The sequence below is a fragment of the Balaenoptera musculus genome, chromosome 10 (genome assembly GCF_009873245.2).
Source record: "Balaenoptera musculus isolate JJ_BM4_2016_0621 chromosome 10, mBalMus1.pri.v3, whole genome shotgun sequence".
In the NCBI taxonomy this organism is placed as follows: domain Eukaryota; kingdom Metazoa; phylum Chordata; class Mammalia; order Artiodactyla; family Balaenopteridae; genus Balaenoptera; species Balaenoptera musculus.
This window is the reverse complement of record NC_045794.1, coordinates 46,029,089-46,047,023: the sequence shown is the minus strand read 5'-3', so window position 1 is coordinate 46,047,023 and position 17,935 is coordinate 46,029,089. Positions and strand designations below refer to the sequence as shown.

Here is a 17,935-nt window from a genome sequence, read left to right as displayed (position 1 = left end):
TTCGTTTCTGTGCGAGGGCTTTCTCTAGTTGCGGCAAGTGGGGACCACTCTTCATCGCGGTGCGCGGGCCTCTCACCATCGCGGCCTCTCTTGTTGCGGAGCACAGGCTCCAGACGCGCAGGCTCAGCAACTGTGGCTCACGGGCCCAGCTGCTCCGTGGCATGTGGGATCTTCCCAGACCGGGGCTCGAACCCGTGTCCCCTGCATTGGCAGGCAGACTCTCAACCACTGCGCCACCAGGGAAGCCCCAATATTTGTTTATTATTAAATAAGTGCTTTGACACACGGCCTTCTTCGTGGGGATGGGAAAGGGCATAGTTCCTCTTTCCCCCAAGAGAAAGAGGCAGTCATAGTAGGAACACAAATGAAAAACCTCCCTTCAAACCCACAGAATGATTTACATTTGTGCGTACTTAGATTCTATGACTGCGTTAAGTGGCATCATCTTACCGCTAGAGTCAGACTGCATGGGTTCCAACTTTGCCACTTACTAGCTGTGTAACCTTGGCCAGTTACTTAAACTTTGGCCCGTGCCTGTTTCCTCATCTGTAAAATGGGGATAAATAACAAAACACCTACCTCTTGGGTTGTTGTGAAAATTGAATGAGTTAATATATGTATATAGAATGCTTAGAACAGTACCTGGCACATAGTAAACACTCATTGTTAGTTATTATTGTTCAGGCTATTTTACAGTTTCCCGTGGGTAATCCTAACCCTAATTCTTATCTCCAGCTACACATTAATATATTAACATCCCCTATCCTTCACAAATTAGTATCAGTTAGATAAGCAGGAGAAGAGGCATTTGGCAGGGCCGGAAAGGTTTGAGTCCTGAAACAAAATGATTACATCAAACTATCCACTATTTCCCCCCTCACCTACCCCTGCATCCTCATTCTGTCCTTCAATTCCTCATCCAGCCTCTTCTCTTTCAGGTCCTAAATCAAGGGCAAGACAGTGGTATTAGGGATAAGGGGAACTGGTTGGCAAGCATCTTAGTTGGGTGGTGTAGTGAAAAGGGTATCAGAACTATAATCAGAAGACCTAGATCGGTATCCTTGTGTCACCTCTTACTGGCCTCTCTGAGCTTCAGTTTCCTTTTCTGTAGAATAGGGATAAAAATCCTACCCCTTGGGCCTGTCGTGAAGTCTACATGTGTGAAAGTGTGTTGTAAACTATTAAGTGTTATAGATGAGCTAATTATTATGAAACTAATTGAACATGGAGCCTGGTGGTTTTGTCTGGTTATAGGTTACTGTCCTCCATAACCTGTTCTCCCTGTACCAACTTGGCCCTTTAAAGCAGGAGGTGGTTGCAGTGGGGTAGCCGACTAAGGTCTGCAAGATGTACACTGCAAGATGTAAGTATGTGAACTCTTCGGATGTGCGGAGTAGGTGGGGAGTACAACTGTGAGCTGGCATGCAGGGCATTAAAGGTGCCAGACCGGGTGTGTATGGATTCCTGTGAGAGTTTGAGACTGAACACAAACCTGTAGGTCATCAAGAGTTTGGGATTGTTGGGCTTCCCTGGTGGTGCAGTGGTTGAGAATCTGCCTGCTAATGCAGTGGACACGGGTTCGAGCCCTGGTCTGGGAAGATCCCACATGCCGCGGAGCAACTAGGCCCGTGAGCCACAACTACTGAGCCTGCGCGTAAGGAGCCTGTGCTCCGCAACAAGAGAGGCCACGATAGTGAGAGGCCCGCGCCCCGCAATGAAGAGTGGCCCCCGCTTGCCGCAACTAGAGGAAGCCCTCGCACAGAAACGAAGACCCAACACAGCCAAAATAAAATAAAATAAATAATAATTAAAGGTGCTAATAATTAAAAAAAAAAAAAAAAGAGTTTGGGATTGCACCTGGGACCTGGTGTGCCACATTCTCCCAGCACCAACACCCATCTTAATTAGCCACCTCCCACAGGAGGCCCTGGGATGCTTGTTAAGGTCTGTCCATCCACCCGGCTGGGGAATCGTAGCAGGGACTGGTTGGCAGAGCTGATAGGCCAACGCTAGAGGGGGTGGGTGGTGTAGGAGGTAGTGCCGACCCAGGCTGTGGGTTTGAAACTCACCAGTCAGGAAGTGAAGTCGACAGACGGAAGGGCAGGCAGGGGAGGGGAGTTCTGGGGCACAGCAGAAGGGGCCTTCTGGGGTTTGGGGGCTGCGGGGCTATGGGCTTCAGGGCCAGAGGTTGCTGTTAGCCCAGCAAGACAGATCTGGGCAACATGAATGTCCAGAGGCAGTTGGCTGTAGCTACAGTGAGAGCAGAAGTCAGACGACATGAGGTGGCCAGGCAGGCTCTAAGCCGCCTCAGGAAGCTGGCAGAGAGGGTGAGCGACCCTGAACTTCGGGACAGCATTCAGGCCTCAGTGGACCGCGTACGAGGTAAGAGAAGGATTAGCTCCCAACTTGGGTGTATTGGGGACCAGCAGGGGCATATAAGGGCTTGCTGGATCATACAGCACTTCCCAGTCAGCCACTGTCTAGTCCCCAAGATGGAGCTGGGACTTGGGGGGAAGAATACATTTAGAAAGAATGGAAAAAGACATGGGAGGTATCATTCTTCCTCTTTCCCCAACTCTGATCCTTCTCCCAGGGGATCAAAATACAGGTCACTGCTGAGCTGACCTTGGCAATGGAGAAGTGGGTGAGCATGGGGAAGACAGGCCGTGACAGACCCATGGTAGACTTGGACCCTGCCTGGGGAGTCCGGGGCAGGAAGCAGTTTGGGGCAGGAGGTTCTGGGACTGGATAATGTGGTCATTCCCAGGACCCATGATGGATCAGTGACCTCTTGTTCTCCAGCTGTAGAGAGAACACACACACACACACACACACACACACACACACACACACCACAACAGATTGAAATACACCACGCAGAGTATCTCAGGCTCCCAGACACACACTAACGCTCACACAACATGCTCTGCACAGCCGAAGTGCAAGGAAGTTCCCAGGACTCTCCTCGGTCCCCTCTCCTCCCCATGCTCCCGTTCCTGTCTGCCCCCCCCACACACACCTTCCGCCCTACGTCCTCAGTGCCATTAGAGCAAGTGATGACAACACAGGGAGGAAGTGCTGCCATGGCAACACCATCCGCCACATCCTCCTGCCCACCCCAGCCTTCAATCCTGTGGTGGGGCCCTGGCAGGAACAGCTTCTCTTTCTCCACAAGGCTCCACCACTAAGGAACTGGTGGAACTGGAGGTCACCTCTGGGCCGGTGTCATCTAATTTGCCCCGAAGCTGCAAAGAGCCAATAAAAGCCGGCTACTTTGCTCATGAAAGGTGTCTGGGAGAAGCACATCCTCCATCATATCCTGGTCTCTTCCAGCCTCTCCATTCTTAGCTGCTTACCTGGGGTTGGGGTGGGGGGATGGGCAAGATACTGTTCTTTCCATCAAGGATACCTCCTGCCAGACCCCTCTGATAGTAGAGGCCATCAGAGCATAACTTGGGGAAGAACCAGTTTGGTTCAGGTTCCTAAGGGAACAGTGATTCCCTTCCCAATTGCCTTTCTTCCAGTAGTGCCCCTCTCACCTCCTGTCCCCCACCATTTGCCAAGAACTACAGCTGATACCTTCCCTACAGCTGTTGGAAAGGCAGACCTAGGAGGGAGTGGTCCCATGGAGCCTCCTCGGGAGGAACTCCAAGCTCCACGCCAGTAAGAAAAGAAAAGGGTGGGGGAGAAAAGAGGTTTAGGCAGGTAGAGGAACTCAGTTTAGCTCTGGAGAGGAGGGAGTGAGGAGGGGTGGAGGCTGAACTCTCTGAGAAGACCACTCTTCATAAGTGATTTTTGTTCCACTCTAAGAGTCAGTATTCTGTTCCCATTGAACTTAAAGGAAAACTGAGGCCACCAAAGGAAGGAAGGAGAATTAAGCCAGAATCAGCAAATCTTCACCTTCTCTTTCAGAAAAGGCTGCTGAAGGGTCTTCTGTTCTGGGGGGCACCCAGCAACCTGGTACTGCCCCCCTACCCTTACCCCCTACCAGGCCGAGCATGCCGCTGGCTTCAGCCTCCGAGAGCCGCCCACGGCAGCACTTATTATAGTCTCCGCTGCGTCAGGAGGGTGGGACGCCAAATTAGGGGAACGCTGAGACTCCCCGAGTCCCAGGGAGGGGTCTCCAAGGCTGAGAGGAGGCCTCCCTCGACGCCCGGTCTCAGCCTCTGTCCCCCATCGGCCTACCCCCTTCAACCTTCTCCCTGGGCTGGAGGACAGTAAGCCTTCAACTCCAGGGTCCCTAAAGGGGTGGAGGACACAGAGCAGACGTTTTCCATTCTTTCTGTCTGTCTCCTCTTTAACCTTCTAAAAAAGCCCCACCCCGAAAACCTCAGGAGATTGAATGGAAACCCAGAAGAGGCCTGTACCCTCTGCCTCAGCTGAGGGCGGTCTTTATATTCAGGGCGCTAAATACCCCACACGTGGGTAACCAGGTGTGAAGGTGGTGCCTCCATTAACCCCAAATCCCCTGGCGGGTGCCCCCGCCCACCATACACACCGATCCTCCTCTCTGCTTATCCCTGCTGTTTCTGAGGCACTCTTGGAGCTACGGTTGCTATGGAGACCAGATGAATTTTGGTATGGGGGGTGGTGTCAGTCTGTAGACGTATTCCTTCTCCTTCCACCCCGAGCTGGAGTCTTTTGACTCACTTTTTGGCCTGTGTTCCTCGACTCCGCAGATCTTTCCCCTCGTGAGGCACCCCCTCCTTCCACCCACCCTGCTAAGTTCCATGTTTGTCCCCATCCCCAGGGAACACTTTCCAAGTTCACTTTGGGACAGTTAGGCTCAAGTACGGCCCAGTCAATGCACCGCGTATGGAGGGTTGCGGGGGGGGGGGGCGAGGGGGCTGGGTCATGGGGAAAGGGACTCGTGCAAGTACCTGGGGGAAACAAGGGGTCCTGGGAAAGGGATTTCAGGGCTCCCCACTTTCCCACATCAGCTTCCCTAGAGTTGGCAGTGAACCCGCATTTGCTCCGTTTTCTCCGAGGATCGTCCACCCATACACCGATCTTTACTCTCGCGCCTAAATGTCACACCCAACAGTAGCGCTCCCTGACCGGGGTGTGCTAGGGGAGGGTGCTGGAGTGTTGGAGTAGGTGAGTCCAAGTTCCAGGAAATCCAGCCCAGGATTTGGGAGGGAAATCCAGTCCTGGATTTTGCACCGCCTTCGCAGACAGCCGTGCTGGGGGAGAGAAGGTGCGGGGGGAGATAGAGTGGGGAGGGGGGGCCGGGGGCCGCCTCCTCCTCACTGTGAGGGGAGCGCCCGGACACAGCGCGCATCCGGACCAAGTCGAGCCCCGGCGAGCCCCCCAGACCCTGCGCCCGGATCTCACGCCCCTCGTCTCCTAGACCCCAGACCTGTGGGTGCCCACCCCCTCCGGCTTCCCTCCTTCCTCCCCCGCCGGCGCCTGTATCTCCATCCCCAGCATCCTCCCCGCGCCCCTGCGAATCCCCCGCACGACCAGCCCCATTAGCTTCCCACCCTCCTTAAGACCCCCTCTCCGACCCCCCATCCGCGGCCCCTGCCCCTTGAGTCCCCATCCCCCCCGCCTCCCCCGCACCGGTTCTTCTCCCTAGCCTCGGGTTCCTCTTTTCTGCCCCCTTTTCCTCCCTCTCCCCTCTTTGCCCCTCTAACAGTCTTCCCCGCCCTCCCCCGCCCATCTCAGCGCCGCCACCCAGGCCGGGGTGCGGGGTCCGGCGCGCCTCCCTGGAGCAGCACCAAGGTCCCGGGGCTCCAAAGGGGTGGGGGGGCAGGGCGGGGAGCATGGGGAGGGGGCGCCCCGTGTGATGGGAGGGGGGCGCAAGCGGAGGCGGCGGCGGCGGCGGCGACAGCGGAGCCGGGCCGGGGGCTCAGCGGGGTCCGGGGGCTGGGGGCAGCGAGCAGGGCGGCCCCATGGCCGGGCCCCCCTGAGGCAGTCCGGGGGAGTCCCCTCCCCTCCCCAGCTCGGGGGTCTCGGGGCCCCATGAGCCGGGGCGCGGGCGCGCTTCAGCGCCGGACAACGACCTACCTCATCTCGCTGACCCTGGTCAAGCTCGAGTCGGTGCCTCCGCCGCCGCCTTCTCCGTCTGCGGCCGCAGCTGGTGCCCCGGGGACCAGAGGTACTGAGACCGGGGATCCTGGTAGCCCCCGAGGCGCGGAGGAGCCGGGCAAGAAGCGGCACGAGCGTCTCTTCCACCGGCAGGATGCGCTGTGGATCAGCACGAGCAGCGCGGGCGCCGGGGGCGCCGAGCCCCCCGCCCTGTCCCCGGCTCCGGCCAGTCCGGCCCGCCCCGTCTCCCCGGCTCCCGGCCGCCGCCTCTCCCTCTGGGCCGCCCCTCCCGGGCCCCCACTCTCCGGGGGGTTGAGTCCCGACCCCAAGCCCGGGGGCGCCCCCACCTCCTCCCGGCGCCCCCTGCTCAGCAGCCCGAGCTGGGGGGGTCCGGAACCCGAAGGCCGGGCGGGCGGCGGCGTCCCCGGTTCTTCCTCCCCGCACCCCGGCACCGGCAGCCGGAGGCTCAAGGTGGCGCCTCCTCCGCCGGCTCCCAAGCCTTGCAAGACCGTGACCACCAGTGGCGCCAAAGCCGGCGGGGGCAAGGGCGCCGGTATCCGCCTGTCATGGCCCGAAAGCGAGGGCAAGCCCAGGGTCAAGGGGTCAAAGAGCAGCACCGGGACTGGAGCTTCTGCCGCTGCTGCTGCTGTCACCGTCGCCGCCGCCGGGGGAGGGGGAGCGGCAGCCACGACCGCCGGTGGGGTCGGGGCTGGGCCCGGAGCCCGAGGGAAGTTGTCCCCTCGGAAAGGCAAGAGTAAGACCTTGGACAACAGTGACTTGCACCCGGGACCCCCTGCTGGCTCTCCGCCTCCGCTAACCGTCCCAGCAACCCTGGCTCCAGCCGCTGCTGTCACCGCCGCCTCCGCGCTGCCCACTGGGCCTGTACCTCCAATCACTCTGGAGCCTCCAGCTCCGGGGCTGAAACGGGGCCGGGAGGGGGGCCGAGCATCCACTCGAGATCGCAAGATGCTCAAGTTTATCAGCGGCATCTTTACCAAGAGCACAGGGGGGCCTCCTGGCTCTGGACCTCCTCCCGGACCCCCGGTCCTGTCTTCTGGCAGCGGGTCTAGGGAGCTGCTGGGTGCAGAGCTCCGCGCTTCCCCTAGTGAGTAGGACCAGGGCCTGAGAACAGGGAGGGGAGGGCACCTGAAATGCTCAGCTTGGGGTGGGGGAGCGGTGTGCAGGACTGACTTAGAGAAGCTTCTTTCTTGGGTGGGTGGATGAACCAGGCTCAATTCTCTGCCAAGGACTGGGGCAAAGGATAAGAGGTCCTGGAGTGGGGTGAGTAAGCATTGTGGGACATGAGAGAGGACTTGATTTCAGAGGGACTCAGAAAGCCTCAGAGCTTTCTGGGAAAATAATGCCCTTGGTCAGCGTGGCTGTAGGAAATTGCTCCCAGAGAAGCCCCAGACCCCACTTCCAGCCTCAGCTGGACTCTGGGAGATGGAAACTGGGCTTTGCTTTGCCCAGAGGAACACTGAAGGTGAAAGGGATGAGGAAGCCTCAGTTTCTCCTGAGCACTTGGGGTAGGTGGCATGAGAGTGACCTTGCAGGCAGCTCCTCGCCAGGGACAGGTCTTTTCCTGGGCTGAGAGCAGGCTAGTGAGGCAGCAGGGAGGCAGTGGGTTTCTTTCCAGGCAGTGAAGGCCGATTGGGCAGTACGGGAGTACGTGGGGGCTGGAACGTGCTGAATACTTGAGTGTGAAGGGAGAGGGGGCGGATAGGAAGCCTCACTTCCCCCACCGCCCACCCTGGCCCCCGAGCAGCATTGAAACCTGCAGGGGACCGACCAGGAGTGACTCAGGGGGGTGGAACTGCTGCAAAGGCAATTCTTACCCCCTGGAGACTTGGGAGAGGGTGCGGAGAAAGTAGTGTCTTTTGGCGGGGAGGGGGGTGTCTTTATTTATTTATTTTCTGGAAGAGAGAGGCGAGGGCGTCTTGGTTCAGCTCACACTCCCGGGAGAGGAGGCGGGTCCGAGAGCGCGGGCGGCCCCCGGGGTTTGGCTCTGGTGCGGGTGGGAGCAGATGGCTCCGGATCCCAGAGTTCCCGCCGCAGCTGCGGCGCCCCGGGAACGTCCGGCTAGTGTCAGGCGCGGGGGCTGGACCCGGCGGGAGGAAGGAGCATCCTTCCCTCCCCCGTGCCCCCCATCCCTCCCCAGGCCTGTGGCTTCTCTCGGCCAGGGAGTGGAGCCCTTCCCCACCGTTCTTTTGGAGGGTGCTTGTGGGAAGGGTATGGGAGAGGGAGGTATAGAAAAATCCAAGCTCCATTCCTTGGGCTGTGGGGAGGGGTCAGGGCCACCGTGCCGTTGACCTTGAAAAGGGGGAAGGATATCCTCACCTCAGTTTCTGTCCTGTGAAATGGAGATTGAGGAAGACCCACTCCCTTCTATGTCCCAGCCCCTCTTCCTGAGATCTGCCCTGAGAATCTGTCAGGCCGGTAGGGAGGACACCTTTTCTCCTTCCAGAGGGAAGAACCCGCCACTGTCAGAGCCTTGGTCCCTCGGTCTGGAGCAGGGACCTACGTTTGGGGATGTGCTTTAAGGGAGATGCCAACTGAAGTATTTTTGTCTTGCTGGCTCCGTTGCTAAGCAACCACTGAGCGGCAGCAACAGCTGTGGGGAGAGCGGCTAGGATGGGAGGACTGGGGACCACTCTCAAACCTAGCCTTTCCACACAGCTCTCCAGCCCAGGCTGGGCAGCTACAAAAGGAGGAGGGCTAGCTGAGGGTTGGGAGCCCTCCTTGGCCTGGAGCATCCCCTCTTACAACTCCTTTTCCGTTACAGAAGCTGTGGTCAATAGCCAGGAATGGACTTTGAGCCGCTCCATTCCTGAACTGCGCCTGGTAGGTAACCCAGTCCCCTTGTCTGTATGAAGATTGACCCCCCTCCCCGCCCACTGAACTCTCAACTCTCTCTCCTTCACCTCTTCCCTTCCCTCTCTGTGAGAATGGGGAACAGTTTTACAGTTCTCTAGAGATTCTACCTTCATGGCACCTTCCTGGGACTTGATACATCCGCACAACCTTTTCTTCTATAGTCTCCCTTCTTCCTGCTTGTCCATGGTCCTCTTCCAGGCTTCTCATTTCTGACATCTCCCCTCTAGCCGTTCATGTTCTGTTGCCTAGAATTGGGTAAAATTTTCCAACTAGTGCCTAGAGCTGTGACATGCCCCCCACCAGACATGCAACTAGTATGTTTCCTAAACAACAGAACACCAAAAAAAAAAAAAAGGGTACTGAGTTGTTGACATTCTTCAGCTTGTTGTACACTTCCAGCTTGAGATCACTTCTTACCACACGCATGGCCTGATCCTCCCAAATGCTGTCTCCTGACTGACTGTCAGCCAGGCCCTGTAGGACCCTGCTTGGATGATTTAACACTGCCAGTCCCTCTGAGTTCTCTGGAGTGTCCAGACTCAATTATCCTCCTTCCTCTTAATTCCTGCAATCTCTGTTCTACAACCTTGTCCTCAGGGTGTGCTGGGTGATGCCAGGAGTGGGAAGTCATCGCTCATCCACCGATTCCTGACCGGTTCATACCAGGTGCTGGAGAAGACAGAGAGTGAGTTCTCAGGAGCCATAGTAAGCTAAGGATTGGGGTCAGGGATCCAGGCAGTGTGATCAATGACTATGCAGGTATGGAGACCAGAGGGAAGGATGAGGCCAGAATAGCTAAAGTACAAGGAGAATGGGGAGGTTTTGTGACTGTGACCTCTGACCTCCTACCACATCCAACTCTTCTGGACAGGTGAGCAGCACAAGAAAGAAATGTTGGTGGATGGACAGACTCATCTGGTGTTGATCCGAGAGGAAGCTGGGGCACCTGATACCAAGGTGAGGGATGAGATGATGGGGTAGGCAGGCGGGCTGGGGTCAGCACTAGCCAAAGGAGAGGGCTCTGGTTTCCCAGGTCTCCTTGGGAATAGCATCCAGAGGACTGGACCTGTCTGACCATCCATTTGCTCCCTCACGCTCCGCAAGTTCTCAGGCTGGGCAGATGCTGTGATCTTCGTCTTCAGCCTGGAGGATGAGAACAGTTTCCAGGCCGTGAGCCGTCTTCATGGGCAGCTGAGCTCCCTTCGGGGGGAGGGACGAGGAGGCCTGGCCCTGGCATTGGTGGGGACACAAGGTAAGGAGGGGCTGGGGAAGTGCTGCTTTCAGGGGAATTCCTACTGGGTATCACCCAACATAGGTGAGAGCTTGGTAATGTGTCTCCAAATAAGCTTGGTCTCCAAATAAGAGAGTCATTAAACCAAACACAAACTTACCAAGGTCTGAGAGAGAAAAGAGGACTCTCCAGGATGGAAGGGACAGCTACAGTGGCAGTCCTCATTCCTCTGAGATGTCACCTACCTTGTGTTTCTCACGCTGCCATTTCCTGATGCCGCCACCATGGTAAATACAGAAAATCTCAGGCCCTAGTGTGGCTAGAAAGCCTTCTGCATCTTCCCCTTGCTACGGCTGGGTCAGGCTGACACTTTTCAAAGGAACTTATCTAAAAACAAAGAGAAGACACAAATGAAATGATGGAGAAAACACAGAGAGGGCCACCAGGCCATCTTTTCCAGCAGAGCCAGGGAAAGCTTCTCCGGTACCCACCTGTATAAAGCTGGCAGGACTTTCTATCTGGATGCCTATCTTGCAGGTGGCTGCTTCCACCTGTCGCTTGCCTCCTGCTTTCTTGCTGCAGATGAACAGTCCACCTGTTATCCGTGGACATTCAGCCTCTTCCTAGCTCATATGCCAGGTGTCCTCCCACTCAGCTCAGGGTTCACTGAATTTGCAGGGCTGGGTGACTGTCACTCATGAGTCTCAGCCATTTCAGACCTTATCAGGATGTTCCATTCACCTCTGGAGTATTCTTTGAAGACACTCACACAGAGCTAACCCACCCTACTCATGCTGCAGCTGGGCATATGAGCTGGGCCCAGCATTCACAAAAGGCTTATATGCTCCCATTGCACTGGGTCATAGGAGGGATATTCTCTCATACCCTGTCCTAGTGGTCCCAGTCTAGGACTAGAGCCCAAGAGAAAGGAAAGCAGCAAAGTGGGGATGGGGCCCCCTCATCCAGTTCTCCCCCTTTCTTGTCCCCTTAGACCGGATCAGTGCTTCCTCCCCTCGGGTTGTGGGCGATGCTCGTGCCAGGGCTCTGTGTGCCGATATGAAGCGCTGCAGCTACTATGAGACTTGTGCAACCTATGGGCTCAATGTGGACCGGGTCTTCCAAGAGGGTGAGTGTGGTGATCCCCACATATGTGGGAATCAGGGAGCTGGGGACTAGGATGTTCTTAGAGGTCACACATCCAGGCCTCTCTCTGTGAGTGACAGGAAATTTACCTGCGTAGGAGGGAGGAGGGACCAGGGAGGTCAGAGAAGATTTGCTTCATAGCCACAGGTCCTTCTGGGCAGGAGGAGCTGGCTAGGCTACAGGTGGCATGAAGGCCACAGTGACAAGGAAGTTGGGGCCTATGTTATCTCCTGGGGAGTTCTCAAAGCTGGGCAACGAAGGATGGTCTTGGGTATCTGCCCTGCTCATTCCTCCTTCTCCTCCCCCTCCCCTCAGTGGCCCAGAAGGTGGTGACCTTGCGCAAACAGCAACAGCTTCTGGCTGCCTGCAAGTCCCTGCCCAGCTCCCCAAGCCACTCAGCTGCTTCCACTCCTGTAGCTGGGCAGGTGAGTTGGGGTTTCAGGGTCCACAGAGGGGCTGGTAGGAATCAGAGGAAGGGCTGGTGATCCAAGAACAGGTACAGAGAACCCAAGGAGGTCGCGGGGGGCAGATGGAAATGGCAGTGATACCATTTGTAGAAAGTGCATTGGACTGGAAATCAACCAGGTTTGAAACACCATTTGCAGCGTCCTTGAGCAACTCACCTAAAGGTCCTAAGGTTGTCAGGAAAATTGTATGGCATAATACTTGTGAAGTCAACCTTTGCAAAATCTAAAGCACTGTGACAATGCTAGTGAGGAGTTTTATTATTAATGACAATACAAATAAATGGTGATGAGATGAAGGAATATCTCAAATTCCTCAGAACTAGATGTAACTGTTGCTTGGTGGGGTGGGGGCATCTCAGCTGTTCTGACCCCTCCATCTGCCTGCAGGCTAGTAACGGGGGCCACACTAGCGATTACTCTTCTTCCCTCCCATCCTCACCCAATGTTGGTCACCGGGAGCTCCGAGCTGAGGCAGCTGCCGTGGCTGGATTGAGCACCCCAGGGTCCCTGCACCGGGCAGCCAAGCGCAGGACCAGTCTTTTTGCGGTATTGGACATTCTAACCTCCTATCATCTTGTCCTCTGTTACCTGCCCATCTTCCCTCATCCCTAGACCTGTCTGTTGGGCCCTCCTTCATCTGTCTTCCCTGTCCTTCCGTCAGCATATCCCTCTATCCACCCTCTAACTGATGTCAATAACCATTCCAGAATCGTCGGGGCAGTGACTCTGAGAAGCGGAGCTTGGACAGTCGGGGAGAGACGACGGGGAGTGGGCGAGCCATCCCCATCAAACAGGTGGGTGGTCCAGGGACTGGGGGCAGGCTGGGGGTAGGTGGTCTTAATTGGTTTTCTCCCATATGCCTCTTTCCTTTCTCCAGAGCTTCCTACTAAAGCGAAGTGGCAACTCCTTGAACAAAGAATGGAAGAAGAAATATGTGACCCTGTCCAGTAATGGCTTCCTACTCTACCATCCCAGCATTAATGTGAGTGCCAGAGACTGGCTGGGCCACACTGGCTGGCCTTGGATGCACTTCTAGCTCTCCCAGTCTGTGCCTCTGACAAACACCAACATCGGTTCTGGGAAGTGCTAGTCCTATTCTTTTCAGTTTAGCAAACATCTGTTAGGCACCTACCATGTGCCCATGCAGGAGATGGAAATGTAAATACATCTCCCTAGGACTTGCAGTCTAGTGGGAGAAAATGGAGGAAGGACCTCCACCTGGCCTGCCATTCGGGGATGCTTTCTGGAGGAGACAGTGCTGGGCCCAGTCTGTTGGGCTCATCCCCTAGAACTCATCCCAACCCAGTCCGCTCCTAGAGCCCCCTCTCCACCCCTTCTCTAGCTGATACTATTGGCTGCTTCCCAGCACCACTGAGGACCCCAACCTTCCCTATACTCTCAACCCCTATACTGCTGCAGGATTACATCCACAGTACCCATGGCAAGGAGATGGACTTGCTACGAACAACAGTCAAAGTCCCCGGGAAGCGGCCGCCACGGGCCATCTCTGCTTTTGGCCCCTCAGCCAGCATCAATGGGCTGGTGAAGGACATGAGCACTGTCCAGATGGGGGAAGGCCCTGGTGAGTGGGACTGATGACAAAGGGGCAGGAGAGGGGCCAGGGCTAGGGAAAGGAGGGGTAGTAGGGAAGAGGGGAATGGGACTGGTTAAGCGGGAAGGTGGGTGATGAAGAGGGACCATGTAAGGAATGGGGCCCAGAGACTGAGTAGCTCACTGAGGATTTATCTTCTTCCCCTTCTGACAGAAGCCACCACTCCTACCCCAAGCCCGAGCCCCAGCCCCAGTTCCCTGCAGCCACCACCAGACCAGACATCTAAGCACCTGCTGAAGCCAGACCGGAATTTGGCCCGAGCCCTCAGCACTGGTCAGTGAGGACTCACCCTCCATCCACTGTCTTCCAGATCCAGATGGGATGCAGTGGGAAATGAAATTGGGGTGGGAGCTTGGAGGCTGAATGCATGAGTGGACACCTTGAGCATCAACTGGGTGCCCAGGCACCCAGCTCAGTCATACTGTGTTTAGCATAATGGCGAAGACAACTGGGTTCTAGATCTAAGCTGCCTGAACTTGAACTTGAATCCTGGCTTGCCACTTGGGCAAGTTACTTGACCTCTCCACACCTCAGTTTCCTCATCCATAAGAGGGAGATAATAGTTTCTACCTCAGACGGTTGCTTTGAGGCTTATACTGAGAACATTGTGCAGCACATAGCCAGCCATCAATGTTTGGAATGTTTGGAAATATGTATTTTTTAAAAATAGCAAGTAACATTGTAACAAATGGTCCTCACAACAACTTTGTCGGGTCAAGATTATTATCCCCATTTTAGGGATGAAGAAACTGAGGCTCAGAAGATTAAGTGACTTGCTCAAGGTCTCAAGGCCAGTAAGTGGCAGAGCCAGGATCTGAGTACAGGTCTGACTCTAAACCACTCATCTGCCCTCCTCCCCAGGAATGATCAAGGGGGACCTCCTAGAGAGGGTTGGCTGAGGAGGGGGACCCTAAAATGCCAAATCTAGTTCAGGGGAGACAGGCTATGGAGAAATCAGGAAATCTATGGAGGGGGCAGCTGAGGCAGCTGTGTCCCCCTCCCCAAGACTGTACCCCATCTGGAGACCTGAGCCCCCTGAGTCGGGAACCCCCTCCTTCTCCCATGGTGAAGAAGCAGAGGAGGAAAAAGTTGACAACACCATCTAAAACTGAAGGCTCGGCTGGGCAGGCTGAAGGTGAGGCCCTGGTGGGCAGTTCTACTCCCACCCTGGACCCTCACCCCCAAACTCCAAATCCCTGACCTCACTCCTGCAGAAGGAGGAAAAGTGCCTGAGCTGAGTGCTTGACTATCATTACCACTCTGCACATTATTTAGTGAAAAATGGATGGATGCCCCTCAGCCCCTGTCCTTCCTCCCATTCCCCAGCCAATGCCTTTTACCCCAGTAGTCCCCAGCCCCTGTTCTCAGTGACCCCCCCCAAGTCTGTAGCTCCTGCTCCCTCTCCTAATGACCCTCTAATTCCTGTTCCTGCCCTCAGCTCTGCTTATCACCCCAGCCCCTGCACCCAGAAGGCCCCATGACCCCCAGGGACTCGGCCCCTGACCTCTATGTCCCCCACTGACCCCCAGGGACTCAGCCCCTGACCTCTATGTCCCCCACGACTCCTCAGCTCCTGGGCTCTGACCACCCAGCTCCTGTTCTCAATAACTTCCTGTGATTGCCAAGCTCCCCCAACAGCCTTTGACTACAGTGATTCCCATTCCTGCCCCTAGTGACTCCCCCCAGATCCTTGAGACTCCTCCTGAACCCCAGGCGTGTGAACACCTGTCCCCTTTCCCCGTGTTCACTCAGATCCTGGCCATCCCTTCTCCTCCCAGAGACCCGGCTCCTCACTGGTCATGACAACCAATTCCCACAGCCCCTGCTCTCTGCCGGGTGCTCAGACCCGGGTTCCAGATCTGCCTACTCTCATGGCTCTTGGCTTCTGCTCTACTCTGCTCCGGGGCCACTGACTTTAGTTCTGCTTTCTCTCCCCATCTGTCTGTCCTGCTTTGTCTCTGGAACTGTCTGTCACTATCTCTCTCTCCATCTCTCCGTCTGCCTCTCTTTTTCTCCTTTATTCGTCTCTTTCTCTCTTCTGCTCTTCATTCTGTCTCTATCTCCTTCGCTTCGGGAAACCAGCCAAGCGCAAAATGTGGAAACTAAAATCCTTTGGTAGTTTAAGAAATATTTATAAAGCAGGTAACAAGCGGGGAGCTGGGTGGGGTGCTCAGCTGGGGTGCAGAGGGGCGGGGGTGCCCCTGCCTTCCCCTGCATGTGCTCGGGCTTCCTGCTCTCCCCCACCCTCTGCTTCCCCAACGACTCTGCCCTACTCCCAGGGGCTTGGGATGGATATCAGGGAGGAAGGGTTTGGGGAAGGCAGCTCCTGTTTGAATTCTGTCCCTCATGACCCCATCCCATCCCCCCACCCAGAGGAAAACTTCGAGTTCCTGATCGTGTCCAGCACTGGTCAGACGTGGCACTTTGAGGCAGCCAGTTTTGAGGAGCGGGACGCCTGGGTTCAGGCCATCGAAAGTCAGATCCTAGCCAGTCTGCAATGCTGTGAGAGCAGCAAGGTCAAGGTAATGGGTCGGGGGTCGGGCGGAGAGGAGAGGTGAGTGTCTGAGGAGTCCGGATAAGGGCTCAGAGGGAGAGTCAGTACTAACCCCAACCCTTCCTGCAGTTGCGCACAGATAGCCAAAGCGAAGCCGTGGCCATCCAGGCGATCCGCAACGCCAAGGGGAACTCTATCTGCGTGGACTGCGGGGCCCCCAGTGAGCGCAAGGGAGCAGTGGAGGGACCTGGGAGGGAGTGTGGTTCGCTGGAATTGATGAATGCTGGTGTGCCCGTGCTGCTCGGCCAGGAGCTGACCCCTGCATTCCGTCCCCAGACCCCACGTGGGCCAGCTTGAACTTGGGCGCACTCATCTGCATCGAGTGTTCTGGCATTCACCGGAACCTGGGCACACACCTGTCCCGCGTTCGCTCGCTCGACTTGGACGACTGGCCGCGGGAGCTGACCCTGGTGCTGACAGCCATTGGCAACGACATGGCCAATCGCGTGTGGGAGAGTGACACGCGGGGCCGTGCCAAACCCACGCGGGACTCTTCGCGGTACGCGTGCAGAGAGGGGTAGGGGAGACTTAGGGTGTGCGGCTCCCGAGAGGGTCCGCTGGGTAGGGAGCAGAGGTCCTGGATGCGGGGTCCCTAGAGCCCTTCCCGTTGATCCCTGGTCCTGCAGGGAGGAGCGTGAGTCATGGATTCGCGCCAAGTACGAGCAGCTGCTGTTCCTGGCGCCGCTGGGCACTTCCGAGGAGCCGCTGGGCTGCCAGCTGTGGGCCGCGGTGCAGGCCCAGGACGTGGCCGCCGTTCTCCTGCTTCTGGCCCATGCGCGACACGGGCCGCTCGACACCAGCCCAGAGGACCCGCAGCTTCGCTCCCCACTTCACCTGGCGGCCGAGCTCGCCCACGTCGTCATCACGCAACTGCTGCTATGGGTACGTGAGCGGGGAGATGGTAAAGGGGCCTCTGAGGGCTCCGTCTGGCAAACAGCCAGGCGCGGGAGAGTCCGAGGGCCCCAAAGGGACCCTGGAAGTGGGCGTGGCGATCCCGGGGAGCCAGCGGGCGGGGATTGGCCCCGGGGACGCTCCGTAACGCGGCCGTCTCCGCCCTTTAGTACGGCGCCGACGTGTCCGCCCGCGACGCGCAGGGCCGCACGGCGCTGTTCTACGCCCGCCAGGCTGGCAGCCAGCTGTGCGCCGACATCCTTCTCCAGCACGGCTGCCCGGGTGAGGGCGGCAGCACAGCCACCACCCCCAGCGCGGCCACCACCCCCAGCATTACCGCCACGCCCAGCCCCCGCCGCCGGAGCAGCGCCGCCAGCGTGGGCCGAGCCGACGTCCCCGTCGCGCTGGTATAGTTGCGCCGCCGGAGAGACACCCCCTACCCCCCCACGGGCCGGGCACGACCACACTGGGTGGACCGCTGGACAGATGCACCCACTCACCTCTCCAATCCGCACCCCGTCCCATGGGAGCACTTCTTACCCCCCCCCAAGAGGGCACAGCCCCCACGCCTCCCAGAAGACACAAACTCACCTCCCTCTCCCCAGCGAGGCATGGAGACCCCATCTTGACACGCCCCCTCTCCACTGTTTGCACACTCGGATTGCTCTGGGTCTACCCTCTGGGTGTTTGCGGGAGGGGACGCCCCCGTCGCGGTCCCTGCTCCTGGCCGTTTGGATGTGCCCACTCGCGCCCCCTAGGGGTGGGGGAAAAGACCCAGTCCTGCCTGTGCTCGACAGTCCCACGGCGCGCGAGCACTTACCCAGGCTGGCTCCTGGGGCGACGCCACGCCACAGGGAGGGGTTAGTAAGTGGGGGGGCTAGCCCTGGGACTTGGGGCCAATAAGGGGGACCCTACTCCTTCCATGCTAATCTCACTGCCCAGTGAAGGGGGAAGGGCAGCGAGGGGCAGGACCCCTGCTGCCCATGGGGGTAGGGGGTCCCCAACCCTTTCCGTGAAAGGGACCATGAGGAGTGGAAATCAGGACGTTCCCCCCACATCCACCCATGGATGGAAGCTAGAGGGTCGGGGGAGCCTAAAGCCTGGGTCCCTCCTCACTACTATCTCGGGAGGGA

General features: G+C 57.4%; 1 protein-coding gene and 1 long non-coding RNA gene across 4 annotated transcripts; one reads left to right on the top strand and one right to left on the bottom strand.

Moving 5' to 3' along the window:
• Positions 1–1,850: 1,850 nt before the first annotated feature.
• On the top strand, positions 1,851–17,395 carry AGAP2 (ArfGAP with GTPase domain, ankyrin repeat and PH domain 2). 3 transcript variants are annotated; one of them, XM_036865191.1, is made up of 19 exons: positions 5,871–7,135; positions 8,813–8,871; positions 9,502–9,589; positions 9,776–9,861; positions 10,009–10,156; positions 11,127–11,261; positions 11,594–11,703; positions 12,133–12,291; positions 12,453–12,539; positions 12,623–12,727; positions 13,165–13,327; positions 13,511–13,630; positions 14,364–14,492; positions 15,440–15,499; positions 15,731–15,879; positions 15,981–16,071; positions 16,188–16,410; positions 16,538–16,793; positions 16,973–17,395. In XM_036865191.1, the coding sequence occupies exons 1-19, from the start codon at positions 5,965–5,967 to the stop codon at positions 17,213–17,215; spliced, it is 3,582 nt and encodes a 1,193-aa protein (XP_036721086.1). In that variant the 5' UTR covers positions 5,871–5,964; the 3' UTR covers positions 17,216–17,395. The 3 variants fall into 3 exon arrangements, with proteins under 3 accessions (XP_036721088.1, XP_036721086.1, XP_036721087.1); XM_036865193.1 differs by lacking the exons at positions 5,871–7,135; positions 15,440–15,499 and adding an exon at positions 1,851–2,382; XM_036865192.1 differs by lacking the exon at positions 15,440–15,499.
• LOC118901725 lies at positions 2,622–6,080 on the bottom strand. Its single transcript, XR_005021458.1, has 3 exons — positions 6,010–6,080; positions 4,881–5,183; positions 2,622–2,802 (listed from the first exon to the last, which is right to left on the bottom strand). It is a non-coding gene; the product is annotated as an uncharacterized LOC118901725 (long non-coding RNA).
• Positions 17,396–17,935: the final 540 nt, after the last annotated feature.

Excerpts from the sequence above, each read along its gene's own strand:
- AGAP2 (XM_036865191.1), top strand. The coding sequence starts at position 5,965 with ATGAGCCGGGGCGCGGGCGCGCTTCAGCGCCGGACAACGACCTACCTC. Across the intron at positions 12,540-12,622 it reads GAGCCATCCCCATCAAACAG|AGCTTCCTACTAAAGCGAAG; the intron begins GTGGGTGGTCCA and ends TCCTTTCTCCAG. Across the intron at positions 16,794-16,972 it reads TCACGCAACTGCTGCTATGG|TACGGCGCCGACGTGTCCGC; the intron begins GTACGTGAGCGG and ends TCCGCCCTTTAG.